Source organism: Desmodus rotundus, chromosome 12 (assembly GCF_022682495.2).
Source record: "Desmodus rotundus isolate HL8 chromosome 12, HLdesRot8A.1, whole genome shotgun sequence".
Lineage (NCBI taxonomy): Eukaryota > Metazoa > Chordata > Mammalia > Chiroptera > Phyllostomidae > Desmodus > Desmodus rotundus.
In genome coordinates, this window is record NC_071398.1 from 60,215,602 (window position 1) to 60,229,078 (window position 13,477).

Sequence of the window (13,477 nt, forward strand, 5' to 3'; positions counted from 1 at the left end):
CCAGTGTCATCTACAGTCAGTGAAATCCATATAGAAATGTCACTGACATTTTTACAGAAACAGAAAACTCCACCCTAAAATTCATGTGGGATCTCAAGGGAACCCAAATAAGCAAAGCAATCTTGAGCCAGAAACAGAGATTTGGAAGACTCACACTCGATTTCAAGTTTACTGCAAAGCCCCAGCCGTCAAAGCGGTGCACGGGCGGCACAGGGACAGAAACCCAGACCGAGAGAGCCGCAGACAGAGCCCGGACATGTGAGGTCAAACAGTATCACAGCGGTGCCAAGGCCGTCCAAGGGTAAGGAGTCTCGGCAGCAGAGGCAGACACCGGCTGTGCATCTGCAGAAGCTGGACCCTTACCTAACACCATATGTAAAATTAACTCAATGGATCAAAGACCTAAAGGTGAGAGTTGAACTATAAAACTTTCTGAAGAAAACACAAGGGGAAGCTGCGCGGTGTTGGACTGGCAATGACTTCTTGGTTACATCACCTAAAGCACAGGTAATGAGGAAAAAGGACAAGTTGGACTCGGGAAAATGTAGAACTTCTGTACATTGAAAGACACTGCCAACGAAGTAAAAAGGCAGCCACAGAGAACGTCCGCAAAACAGTGTAACTAATAAAGCATTAGTCCCCAATATACAGACTTGCAAAAAGTCAACAACAAAATATGATTCAGAAATGGGTAAAGAACCCAAAAAGACATTTCTCCGAAGATTAACAAATGGCCAATAAACACAGGAAAAGACGTTCACTGCCCCAGATCGTTAGAGAAACAAAGATCAAAATCATAATAAGATCCAACCCCACAGCATCAGGACGGCAGCTATCAGACGGAGTGTGACGGCGAGGATGTGGAGACGACCTGTGTCCACTGCGTGTGGGAACGTGACGGTGTGTGTGGCTGCTGTGGGGGGAGAGTGGCAGATCCTGAAGAAATTAAAAATGGAACCACCATGTGACCCAACAACCCTACTTCAGGATATACACCCAAAACAAATGAAAAGCAGGGACATGAACCCAAGTCCAACAGATTCATGGGTCAACTGCAGTATAAAACAGAATGGAGTATTTTTCCACCCTAAAAATGAAGGAAATTCTGACCCGTGCTACCAGATGGATTGACCTAAGGACGTGCTGAGGAATAAGCAGGCACAGAAGGACGAGCACTAGTCCACTCTGCTCAGGAGGCCGCCAGAACGTCCGACTCCCAGAGGCACAGGGTGCGCTAGCAGCTGCTGGGGCTGGGGTGGGGGACAGGGACGGCAGTGACCACTTGGTTGGGTTTCAGTGTCGCAGGACAGAAACTGCTCTGGAGGTGGATGGTGGCAATGGCTGCGTAACATGAGTGTGCTCAACGCCACGGAACTGTGATCTTAAAGATGATTAAAACAATAACTTTTGTGTTACGTTTCTTTTGCCACAAAGAGATTTACTGGACTACCAGAGAGCATGACCTGGAAAAACAGGAGGCAGTGGTCAGCATGGGACATTTGAAACCCTAACACTGAGGCACTGCCGTGATCGAGAATGAGAGTCTGGCCTATGACCAGTGAGCTAAGGGAGGAGGCAGGAGAATGAAAACCCCAGAGGAGGGCAGGTCTAGGAGCTGAAGGGCCGCATGCCGGGTGACTGGAGGAACCATGACAGGAGGGGTGAAGAAGAGTGAGCCAGCTGTGTGTCGGGGTGGGGGAGCAGGGGTTCCATGTGACGGCACTTCCAAGGATCTGGTAAGGTGCAGCTGTCCCTGCAAGACTCCACTCTACCTGTCATGCTTGGACACAGCTGGCCTTGTGTCTCAGTCTTTCCAAAGCCGTGAAGCTGTGCTCTACTTCTGTACGATCGTGTTATATAAGCCAAGTTAGAGGAAAAAATTTACTAGGTTTCAGATCTAAAGATAAAGCAAATTTCTAGGAAAAGGCAAAAAAAGGAAGTGTGTAAAGCTACATTTCCTGCTGTGAGTGACACACACACAGCTCGGTGCCCCTCCCTGCAGCGTCTGTGCTCTAACCTCTGCTCTGTGTCCTCAGGGCTCCAGACTGGACGACCAGAGGTGCGCTCCACCTCCTGCTGCCGCAAAGGGGCCGACGGTACCAGATGAGGACTTTTTTAGCCTTATTCTGCGGTCGCAGGCGAAAAGAATGGATGAACAGAGAGTTCTTTTACAAAGAGATCAAAACAGAGACACTGAACTTGGGCTAAAGGACTGTTTGCGAAGCAATGATCCATTGGACTTTAAAAATTCAGGAAAAAAATAAGCACTATTACTGTGGGTAGATTTTTAAAAAGCAACCCTATTTCCTTTCAGAACACTGCAAGGAAATTCAACCTATTTCTTTTCCTTAAAAGGAGAAGTGACAGCACTGTAACGCAGCTTACAATGTTTTGAGAATGATGTAAATATTTAACCTCTGTGGTACAGTATTAATGAACTCGGGACACTCACGGGCTTCAGGGTGGTGGTGCTTCACAAGGTGCTTCATCGACTGGTGTGATTTCCGCTTGGGACTGTTCTTGGGTGACTTGTCAGATCCTTTCGTTACCTATGTTGTAAAGTAGAAGGTTAAAGGAATCCTGGACTACAGTTTAACCCTCTTGATCAGATAGCTTTTTTAAATTCTTCATTGACAATGGCATTTTTAAAATACTTAACCGTCAGAGAAATTATGCTGTCTTGTAATAATGTACTTGAATATGTAAAAAAATCATATAGTCTCATTAAAAAACAAACTAGGTTTCCTCCAAGAAAATCTAATTTCAATATATTTTTAGGCCAAAGCCATTATAAAAGAGACTCTTCAGAAATAAATTTTTACCATGTGTGAGCTCTTTGCTTAATGAAAAACCACAGCCATGAGCCACTTACCGTCAGGGGCAGGCTCCCAGAAATGCCCAATGAGCGCGAACGTGGCCACACGCCACAGTGGCTGCAGGGCCGACTCCGGGGCAGCACAGCAGGCACGCTCCCTCCCACCACCGACACGGGAGCAGCTGGCTGCAGAACCACGCTGGGGAGCCCACGACATCACGGGCAGTAGGAACGTTCCAGCTCCATCATAACCTCACCCGACCACTGTTTAACTGGTCTGCCGTTGATGAAAATGTCCTTCCATGGTGCGTGACCATGTATGTTCATACAGACATAGATAGATATGTATGTATGATTCAAAATCGTATCCTTTGTTGCAAAATACTGCTGTAAAACTTCTTTAGGACCTAATGTTAAAAAAAAAAAACCCAAAACTAGGTCGTTATGTCAAGAACCTAGCCATGAAAAGAGAAAACAAAAAACTCATCAAACTTCAGTATGAAAGATGGAGGTTAGGACCTCAGTTGTCATTCAGCACCTTCCCAGAAACTAAAGGAGGTCACGAGGACACCTAGTAGGGCGTGACGAGCAAACGCACAGCAACAAGGACAGACAGAGCCTGGACCCTACACCACTGCACACCGCCGACGCCCACCTCTACAACAGGTTGGAGCTTATTCACCTCTGGGTGCTTCTGACTCTGCACATATGGGCAGGGTCCAGGGCTCTTTCTGAAAGTCCTTCCGGTGGTTTCGATGGGCGAACAGTGAGAACCACTTCTCCAAATAGCCGATGTTTAAAAAAATAATAATACAAAAGAAAGTTAGTCACACAATCTGAAATTACATTAAGGACTCAGAATAAAAAAGATTATTCTTGTCAGACATTTTATTAAAAGTACTCGGCCTCTAGATTATGTTATGATTTATATATTCTATATGGGGTATAATGTCCTAGAGTTGCCTTTTAAAAAGTGCACCTGTGTCTCATGGGGCTTTTTCTTATTAAAATATTCACTGAGCAAAGACAAGCAAACCCACCAGAGTAATACAAAAATAAGCGTTTATTTTGTGTCTGTGGTAGTTTTAGATCCTGTAGACACTCAGCCATTCCATTTCAAGATTGCTTTTAAAGGCTGGCTGTGCCATTCTGACTCTCCTCAAAGCCTGTCACTGTAATCCTGGATTTTAGCGATAAACACAGGCTAGAAAATCAACAAGCCTCTCTCTTCTAGTTACAATCTGGCCTCCATATGTCTGACTTGCTCCAGTAAGCCTCCCCTGAACCCCTCACCATCCAACAGCAGGTGCGCTGCCTTGCTACCTGTCAACGTGGGTTCCATCCCCAAGCGGTCATCTGTAATGGAAGAGTACAAAGACGAAATTATACTGAAACATTTTTGTGAAAGATTCACTCTGGGACTGAGACAGCAGGCAGGGGCACAGACCACATCAGTCCACTGTCACAGTCACGGTCGTCCACCTGAGGCCCCTCCCCTTCAGAACCGGACCCCAGCCTGGAGGACGGCACCACCCGGGGAGTGTGCCACCTGTCCGTGCAGAGGTCTAGCCCCCAGAGGACCTTGTCGCACGCATCGATGTTCACACACGCATTCCAGACCACGGGCCTCCTGTCATTAGTTCATTTGTCAGGGGCCCAGTGCTATACATTTTTACACACAATTCTTTTTGCATTTCTTGGGAAAAATGACCACCTCTCTGATGAAACACTAAACGTTTTTGCAACATTGAAGTGGATAATATTAACACATAAAATAAAATATTAAAGGCATCTAAGTGATGCTTCGAGGAGCCGGAGAAAGGAGGTTTTCTACATTTCCTGCGAAAAGCACACCGGAAGCACAGCACAGGGAACACAGGTCAGTGATACTGTACAGACTGCACAGAGCCAGCTGGGTATCGGAAACACGGGGCGTACGACTGTCTAACCACTACGCTGTCCACCTGAGTCTGTCAGAAAATAATACCAAGTGAAAACCCTAACTGAAAAAATTAGCCCTGGCTGGTGTGGCTCAGTGGATTGAGCAGTGGCCTGCGAACCAAAAGGTCGCAGGTTCAATTCCCAGTCAGGGCACATGCCTGGGTTGTGGGCCGGCCGCAGTTAGGGGAATAGGAGAGGCAACTGATCAATGTTTCTATCACACGTTGATTTCTCTCTCCCTTCTTCTCTCCAAAAAAATGTATCAGAAAGCGAATGCTTTGAATAAATCTTTTTCTGAAACAAATACCTGAGGGATATTTTAGGAATATTGCATGTTACTCTTAGTAAGCAGCTGGACATACCTTTTAGTGTGAAAGTTAATAACAGAGGACACCTAAATGTATGTGAAATTTGCGTTCTAGCTAGGAACCAGCATAATTTATAAATATTTTTTAGTTTAAAATAAAGTGTTTCAAAAATCAGAATAAGGTAAAATGCTGAGTGTGTCACCTGTCTATAGTTAAGGAAAGCATCCTCCTCTGCTCTCCCCATCGTGGTTTCTTCTCTAGATCCAAAACTCTAGACACGAGGACTTGCTGTGGCCCCAACAAACATGGTTCGCTATCATGTAAATGAGGTACCACAGTACCTAATGGTCTCAACTGCTGGGACCCTGAGCAGCCAGGAAAGCGGGTCTCGTAGAGCCTGGGCATGTCGCCTGGTGGGGAAAAGCAAAGCCACTCTCGGCGTTTGTTCACTACAGAAAGCTGAATTGCCAACTCAACAAGCTATGTTCTCTGAAGTCCCCTGGCAACCATCAGCCTGTCTTAGCTCAGGAAAATGTAAAAGGGGCGTAAGGAAGCAGCGCCGTAACATCTGGGAGCTAAGAGATGCCGGTAGGACACGACCCTACAAAGCCACTGCCCTCTGTGTGCAGCCTGCACAGAGCGTGGGTGCTGCTAACGTGGACTCCCCAGCTCTGAAGATGCTGAAGGACACGGAGAGTCAACGTGGCTACAGAGGACTTTCCTTCAAAATCATTTGTGAGTACCCGCCACTTCTGGAATGCCATGCACAATTAACAGATTAGCTCAACTGAAGTAGCTGCCACAGGACCTCTCCCAGGCCACACACACTCAGGGTGACCTGGGCCCCACATGTGTCTGAACACATTCGACTTCTTTTTTAGTGATCCTAGTTCCATATGGCTTGAATTATCCAGACTTAGTGATGCCTGCCATATGGTCATTGATGAGATCCTGTTCCAAAATTCACACTTCAAACTTTATGGGGTGTATCTTAACATCAAGTAGAAGATAAAACAGAGGGAAGAAGTTGAAAGAAACAAATACATATGTGTTCCTTAATTCCGATTGTCAGTAAAAATGTTAATGGTTATGTTGGCAACTTTGTAGTAAGTATCAAGTATCTGTAGTAAATAGTTGTAAAAAGTTTACGCCACAAAATCCCAATACAAAAAGATGACCTCCAAGCTGTAGTTCAAGTCCGAGTTCCTCTAGTCACTTGGGCCACCGGGCAGGTCCTTTCCACCTGCTGCTCCTGCAGCTGGGCCTGCTGGGCTGGCAGTGCTGCCTTCCTCGGGGTTGCCTTTCTTGGGGCTGCCTTCCTCGGGGCTGCCTTTAGCATCAATCTGGAGCTGGGCCTTCCCCGCTGCTGCTGAACCGTCCACACTTCCTGAGGCCTCCCGGCCAGAGACGGGCTCAGGAGGCCGGCTGCCTGCAGTGCTGCTCTCTGGGGGTGAGTGTTCTCCTGGGGCTCCACCAGTCCCTCTGGGCTAGAAAGTACAGAGTACATTTTGTTTCAGTTTAAGTAACACACCAGGAAGGTTACTAATCATGTCTAACTAGTTTCTATGCAACTCTGAATTGGTTCAAAGTGCTGCACTGTAAAGATGTAAACATTCAGCCGCATGGAGCTGTGCCTGGCGGAGTGGAACACAAGTTCAGCGGTCGGGACTGGGGACCGGAACTGCTAACTCCTCCTGCCTGGCAAGAACAAGTCCATTGACAAACACGGTCTGAATACATACTAAGTTCTGGGTGCTGGGGAGACTGCAGGAACAGACCAGACAAATCCCGGGCCCTGCGGGAACGTCCATGTAGGTTGGGGAGGGAACCAGGCAACAAAGAAAGCATCGCGCTGGAAGTGGGGGCAGTGGGGTCAGACTGCGGGTCTGAAAGGTGCGCGATGAGTGGAGGCTTGAAGAAACGGCCCACGTACGACTATTCCGGGGGAACAGCTCCAGGTCATGAAGAGCCAGCACAAAGGCTCTGAGTTCAAGGACTGGTCAAGAGTGGAGTGAGCAAGGAGGGGGTCAGTGCAGGAACAGGTGGGGTGCAGGCAGACGGCGGGGGCCGCAGGCCACGCAGCCATTTAGGTTTTCACTCTTAAGTGGGGGGGGGGGGGAGTCACCGGAGGATTCTTGATGACTATCAGATCAACCTTAACTATCAAAGCTGAAAGAACACCTTCACGTTTTCTAGATCCACGCAGGTATCTGTCCTTATAGGAACTCCGTGGAAAAGGAGGCTATAATTTCCTTGGCTCTATTGGGTTCGTAACTATTTTTCAAACTTTTACACTTGCAACTGAAACTTTGCAAAGGACAATCACAAATCCCTGTCTCAAAGAGAAATGGAAATGTCCCTTTCAAATGGTCAAAATGGTGGGGAAAAGTCCTCACCATTCTACAGGTAAAAAGCACAGTGTGGCCAGCCAACGAGAGAGATTTGGGAAGCCGAGGTTCTTGGTCCCCCACCTCCTCTGCCAGCTGAGACTCAGTTCTGCTGTGGGTCCCCAGGGCTGGGCCTTTCCTGAGGCTCCCTTCTCTCTCTCCGAAGGCAGAAGTGTTGGTCATGCTCACTGGGTGGTTTCCTACGAATGTCCATCTGTGCTGACAAACTACTGTGAAAGAGCACTTCATGTAAAAAACAAATCTCAGTTCTTCTAAGGAGGCTGGACTAACTTTTGACCATAGCAAGGAAGACAGAACGTGAATAATTTTATCGTAGTGACATAGCAGTGCAGGTCAGTTAACCATAAGCTCTACAGGAAGCAATGAGGCCTCGAGCAAAGGCACAGAAAACAAACCGTAGCTGACTTACACTGGACACCACCTCGGGATGCTCTCGCGTCTGTGTGTCTGGTAAATCAAATGCCCGGAGCACTTCGGGGCTCAAGTGGCCAGTGTGAATTCTCAAGTCAACATCTCTCTCTCTCAAAACACGTCTTTTACCCTCAGACGTTCTGTCATAAGGGCCTTGCTCAGAGGGGCTGATGTGGCCCCTACGGTAAGAGTCTGCATCACCTGCTCCACCACTGGGTCTATAATCAATTCGCTGCTGCTGGCACTGGTCACCTGGCTGAAGGGCCCGAGGCGGCTCTCTTCCTCCACCACCTAAAGGTCTCAGCAGAAGAAGTGAGTTCCCAGCACCATAGCAGAAACCCTAGAAGGAAAAGACATACGTACTCCTGAGTACTTAATGGCTGACTTACAACGAAATTATCAGGGGCTTTATATTCAGCGTGCTAACAAATTTTATGTAATTTAACTTGTGGCATTTGTAGATACAAACATGTTAATTTAACTTTTTTCATTAGAGGTCTCTTCTTTACTACAGGGTAGCCAATGAAAATGAGAAATCACTTAGTACTAAGTAGACATTTCAATCAGCTGGACACATTTTGACTGCATTATAACAACGGCAGTTAGGCTAAAGCCTGGAAATTTCCACTGGAAGGCACTAATTGTCTCATAATTGAGCATATGTTGTCTACATTCACATCACATGAGGTAAATGCTGAAAACTGGTCAAAGTTGTACATCATTATGTCAACATTCTCCTGTAGGTAATTTTTTTTTTTTTTTTTTTACTACCACACAAACATGGCTTCAGTTACAGCTACAACCCAACAGGCTTTGAGTCACGGTCCATGGAAACACCCAGAGCACTTCTCCAAGGGAGGCCCACGGAGCCCTGGGAGGTCTACACTTCCCATAACACAGACAGGAGCCTCTCTCCCCTCTCCCGAGCGCTAAGTGGGGTCTTCCAGGCCTCACTGACTTCCTCACTGGTGGCTGGCTCGTGGGCTGTGTGCTTGCACAGACTGGTATTTTAAAATTTCCTCAGTTTTAATTCTTAACATGTAAAATACCAATAAATAAAATCCCCATAAATAAGAGCCTTTGTGGTCTTCAATTCTTAGGAATGCAGGGGTCCTAGAAACAAAATGTTTTGTAAACTAGAGATACTGTTTTTTGAAGACAGAAGCGGCAAAGGCCTTTCCTTAGGCAGATGAAAGGACAAGAGATGATGGGCTTTGCATGTAATTTCAGTGTCAGAGACTAAACCACACACCTAGTGTCACCTAGCAAACCAACGCCCCCAAACCACTAGTCCTGAAACTAAAACAAAACCAAAACAGGAACTATCTCAAAGTGAGCCGAGTGCAGTGAATTTGTGTCCTTAGGGAAGACACTCAGAAGCACATCTGAGTTCCTTATGTTTTGTGTTACGTGACAACTGCTTTATGCGGGTCAGGGCTGAAAACCGACAGCACGGAAAGGTAGACACCGTGGGTAAGGGACCAGTTACCTCTCCTCTCTAACGAACGCCTGCTCGTGGATCCCCAAACCGTCGGTGCACTCACCTTCTTCCACACTCACACCCTTTTCTGACGCTGTTAAACCCAAGGCTCCTCCTCCTCAGCGCTGCAAAAGCTCAGACTACGATGAGGAGGCCCATTTTCTCAAAGAGGACGTAAACAATTCACTTTGCTTGTACTAATTCACCAAGCGCAAAGAACCAATTTAAAGGAAGGTCGTATTTTGAGTGACTGCCCTGGCATCGACAATCCAACTTGAGCACCACGCCCGTGCTCAGGAGGAACACAAGTGCAAGTAGGAGTAAAGCCGTACCAGCTAAAAACCATCTTCCCCTACCATCAGGCGTGGCTCCGCCTGATTAGTAACTTAGAATTGCCTTTGTTCCATAAACCCCGGTGTCCGCGGTGCTCTGTACTAACCAGGACGCCTGCGGCCATGATGAGGAGCAGTGGGACTTGGTAGAGCACTGGGGTCTCCTTCATGAGCGCTTTAACAAATTCACCCATTCCTTTCCCGATGTGCTTCAATGGCTCCGTGACGAAGTTGGTGAACGTAACCGCCAGTGCCTAAAAAAGTGAAAGCAACTTCATTTTTCTCACTTGACTGCGGCACACGCTACAGGTCAAACCTCACTGGGCACTGAGGCCAATACTGTGTTACATAAATTAAAATGCTGCCATATGCTTTCAAAAATATGGAAATCACTGTGTAATAGAACTTTTTTCCTAGAACAAAGGTTTATTAGCAAAACGACTCTAAAACACACTAACAATTTTTGCCCTACCTCAGTTGGTTAGAGCGTCGTCCCAACATGCCAAGGTTGTGGGTTCGATCCCCGGGCAGTAAGTACATATATAAGAATCAACCAGTGAATGCACAGCTAAGTGGAACAACGAACTGATGTTTCTCCTTCCCCACCCCCTCCTCTCTCTCCAAAATCAATAAAACAATTTTTAAAATAAAAATAAAATAGTAAACACTAACAATTTTTAATATATGCAAGGGTTATTGACTTACTTTGTATAAGTAATTTTTACAGAATATATTCCATACCTTTGTTGGGGGGACCAATAAAATAGGGTTGACTAACAAGAGCTCATAGTATTTTTGGCATGGGTCATCCTTATAGGTCCATGAACTTCTAACCCATTCTATTTAAAGAAACAGACAAAACACTGAGTCATTTTTTAAAAGGCTACATTTGATTCCCAAATAAGACAATATTTTGGCTTTACCCACCCACCACCACCAGTCAATTTTACATTGGTTTACAGACTCCCTGTAATGAAAATTTAAAAAATGTTTCAGCTGGTGTCCAAAATGTCTATTTTAAAAATCCATTCAAATTGTACAAGTCCTATGCAGATAAAATATTTTGTTATAAAGACTTCTAAAAGGTAGCTATTTGAAAATTGGGGAAGTCTGACCAGCCTGCTGGACTGTGTCCCGGTCACTGTCCTGGTTGTGCCACTGGACTAGTGCCACTGTGTGCAAGATGCTGCCATTGGGGACAGTAGGGAAAGGGCACACGGGACCTCTCTGTATTATTTCCTACAACTACCTGTGAATCCACAATAATCTTAATGAAATTTCAATTGAAAAGTGAGTTCTCCCAGCGTGTCTGAGTCAGGCTGACACTCGTACTAGTCTGAGCTAGAGGAGGCATGCAGTTGTCCCTGAAGCCAGGAAGCAAGGCTGGCCCCCTTAGCTTTGGTTTAGCTCCCATAGCTTTTTGAGGAACATTAATTTTGGACACCTGGTTACAGAGTCTGTTGAGATTCTGTCTGGATTCGTCAAGTGTCTGAACATTAAACCATTCCCATTGCTAGATATAAATAACTGGAAGGCCGTCAACATTACTGAGAACGTTTACGTCATAAAAATCTGTAAGAAAAGTAATTTTCCCCTTTGCAAAAAATAAAACTGTAAGAGTTCTTAAGTCAGTATAATGAGATCAAACCTAATTGGTTATTACTTCATCTGTGCAGATTCACTTAATACACTATGTTGAGGACCAGAATGTGCCAGGCACTGTGCTGGTGAACAGAGCGAGCACTGGGTCCTTCACAGGCTACGGGGCAAACAAGTTAACAGAGGGAGACGGGTGCTATTGGCGCCCCTGTACGTCACACAAACACAAAACTCACTGGTCTGAAACCTGAGACATCTATCTATCTACATATCTATGGAGAGATGTATACGTTCATAGAGAGAGAGAGATATAGACAGACATATAGATATATATGAAAAATTTTAATTGCTACTTATTAGCCTGGCTTTATAAATCAAATCCCTGGCAAAAATTTTCAATATTTTCCTAATGTTATTTAATAAAAATATAAATACACGTTTATTCAAAAACTCCTTATGTCCTTTTTCATTTACCTAACCCCTCCTCTGCTCTCTTTCCCAACCAATCCAAAAACTGAAATAAGGTAAATACAGTAAAGATATATAATATTTTAATAAAATTAAAATACATAATACAAGGGTGGACCCAAAACGCCCCCCTATATTATCTTCTGGTGGGCGGGTCCCTTGCAGTTCAGGCTTCCCCCGCTAAGTGAGTGTTCTAGGAGGGCATCTGTATCACTGTACCAGCTGGCACTGCTGTGAGGCTGCGTCTGGCTTCAGTGAATTTTTTTTGAAGACGCTTTCAATGTGTTTGCCCATTTTATGATGGGTGATTTAAGAACGTACCTGCCCAACCCACACTGAGTGTTCAACAGTTTTTGACCAAATGACATGACCTCCATGCCCCACCCTCCCTATTCACCCCACATCATCCCAAGTGATTTGCTTTTCCTGGGTGAAAAAAGTCCTCACAGGGGAACGTTTTGCCTACATGGAAGAGGTGAAACAAAAAACGGCAGCAGCACTAAACGGCATCAAAATCGATGAGTTCAAAAATTGTTTTGAGCAGTAGAAAAAATGTCTCAATAGGTATACTGCATCAAATGGAGAGTACTTTGAAGGTGACTGAAGTTTAAACATGTAAGAATATACAATTTTTTTTTTGCCCTGGCTGGTGTAGCTCAGTGGATTGAGCGCAGGCTGCGAACCAAAAGGTAGCCAGTTCGATTCCCAGTCAGGCACATGCCTGGGTTGCAGGCCAGGTCCCCAGTATGGGGCGCATGGGAGGTGACCACACCTTGATATTTCTCTCCCTCTCTCTCCTTCTCTTCCCCTCTCTCTAAAAATGAATAAATAAAATCTTTAAAAAAAATAAAAGAATACACAATTTTTAATTAATAAATTCCAGAGGTTTTTGGGGTCCCCCCTAGTATACAGGGGAGGGCAAAAGTAGGTTTACAGTTGTGAATACACAAAACAGAATTTATTCTTGTATTTATTTATATTACAACTGTTTTCTCCCACTCTGTATGTCTAAGACCAGCAGAGAATGGAAGCCACAGGTATAATCATGAGAATTAAGTTATAATCCACATAAATTTATCCACAAATACAGTCAATGTTTTTTGATAATTTAGGATATTCTAAAGAATAATTGAAGATGTCATTTGGATATGGTTAACACATACCGGTACAATATACAGATGATGTCTCATAGAACTGTACATTTTAAATCTATCTAATTTTAATAACTAATATCATCCTAATAAATTTAATTAAAAAATAAAGTCACAACAACGGGTTGAAAAATATATAATTGATATATAACTATCTATAATTTGGGAATGACACTGAAAATACTATTCAGGAAACTTGCAGAGAGTAGGTATTTGTGTAAGACTGAAGAAAATTATCTCTTCTCCTGGACTTTTCTTTGCTTTAGTTTTGAAACCTGAGAGTTGTCTTACATAGTCTTCTGACATTAAAGGTTCTTCACAGTCCCTGGCTGAGTAACTCAGTCGGTTAGAGCATCATCTCAATAAGCACTGGTTGTGGGTTCGATCCCCAGTCAGAGCACATACAAGAATCAACCAAGGAATGCATGAATAAGTGGGACAACAAATCTATGGGTTTTTTCCTCTTTCTCTCCTTTCCTCTCTAAAATCAGTACATAAAAACAAATTAAAGATTCAGTCATGGAAAGCCTCCTTCTGGCATTTTATCACTACTTTGTCATTTTT

At 44.8% G+C, this 13,477-nt stretch overlaps 2 protein-coding genes across 11 annotated transcripts in view; one reads left to right on the forward strand and one right to left on the reverse strand.

Annotated features, from left to right (window-relative positions):
• Positions 1–2,264, forward strand: part of GPSM2 (G protein signaling modulator 2) — a 40,314-nt gene extending 38,050 nt beyond the window's left edge. For both annotated transcript variants that reach the window (XM_045203409.3, XM_053915374.2), the window contains one exon: positions 2,037–2,264. In XM_045203409.3, the coding sequence (XP_045059344.2) occupies positions 2,037–2,264 (228 nt within the window). The remainder of the gene's footprint in view (positions 1–2,036) is intronic.
• A 752-nt stretch (positions 2,265–3,016) lies between these two features.
• CLCC1 (chloride channel CLIC like 1) overlaps positions 3,017–13,477 on the reverse strand; it is a 76,184-nt gene continuing 65,723 nt past the window's right edge. For 4 of the 9 annotated variants that reach the window (XM_053915375.1, XM_045203412.3, XM_045203410.3 and 1 more), the window contains 4 exons: positions 10,437–10,534; positions 9,803–9,949; positions 7,882–8,223; positions 3,861–6,551 (listed from right to left, as the gene is read on the reverse strand). In XM_053915375.1, the coding sequence (XP_053771350.1) occupies positions 6,273–6,551; positions 7,882–8,223; positions 9,803–9,949; positions 10,437–10,534 (866 nt within the window). In that variant the 3' untranslated portion in view covers positions 3,861–6,272. Of the gene's footprint in view, positions 3,223–3,497; positions 3,592–3,860; positions 6,552–7,881; positions 8,224–9,802; positions 9,950–10,436; positions 10,535–13,477 lie in introns of those variants that run through there. The other 5 variants (XR_011650684.1, XR_011650683.1, XR_006656800.3 and 2 more) reach the window with 5 other exon arrangements.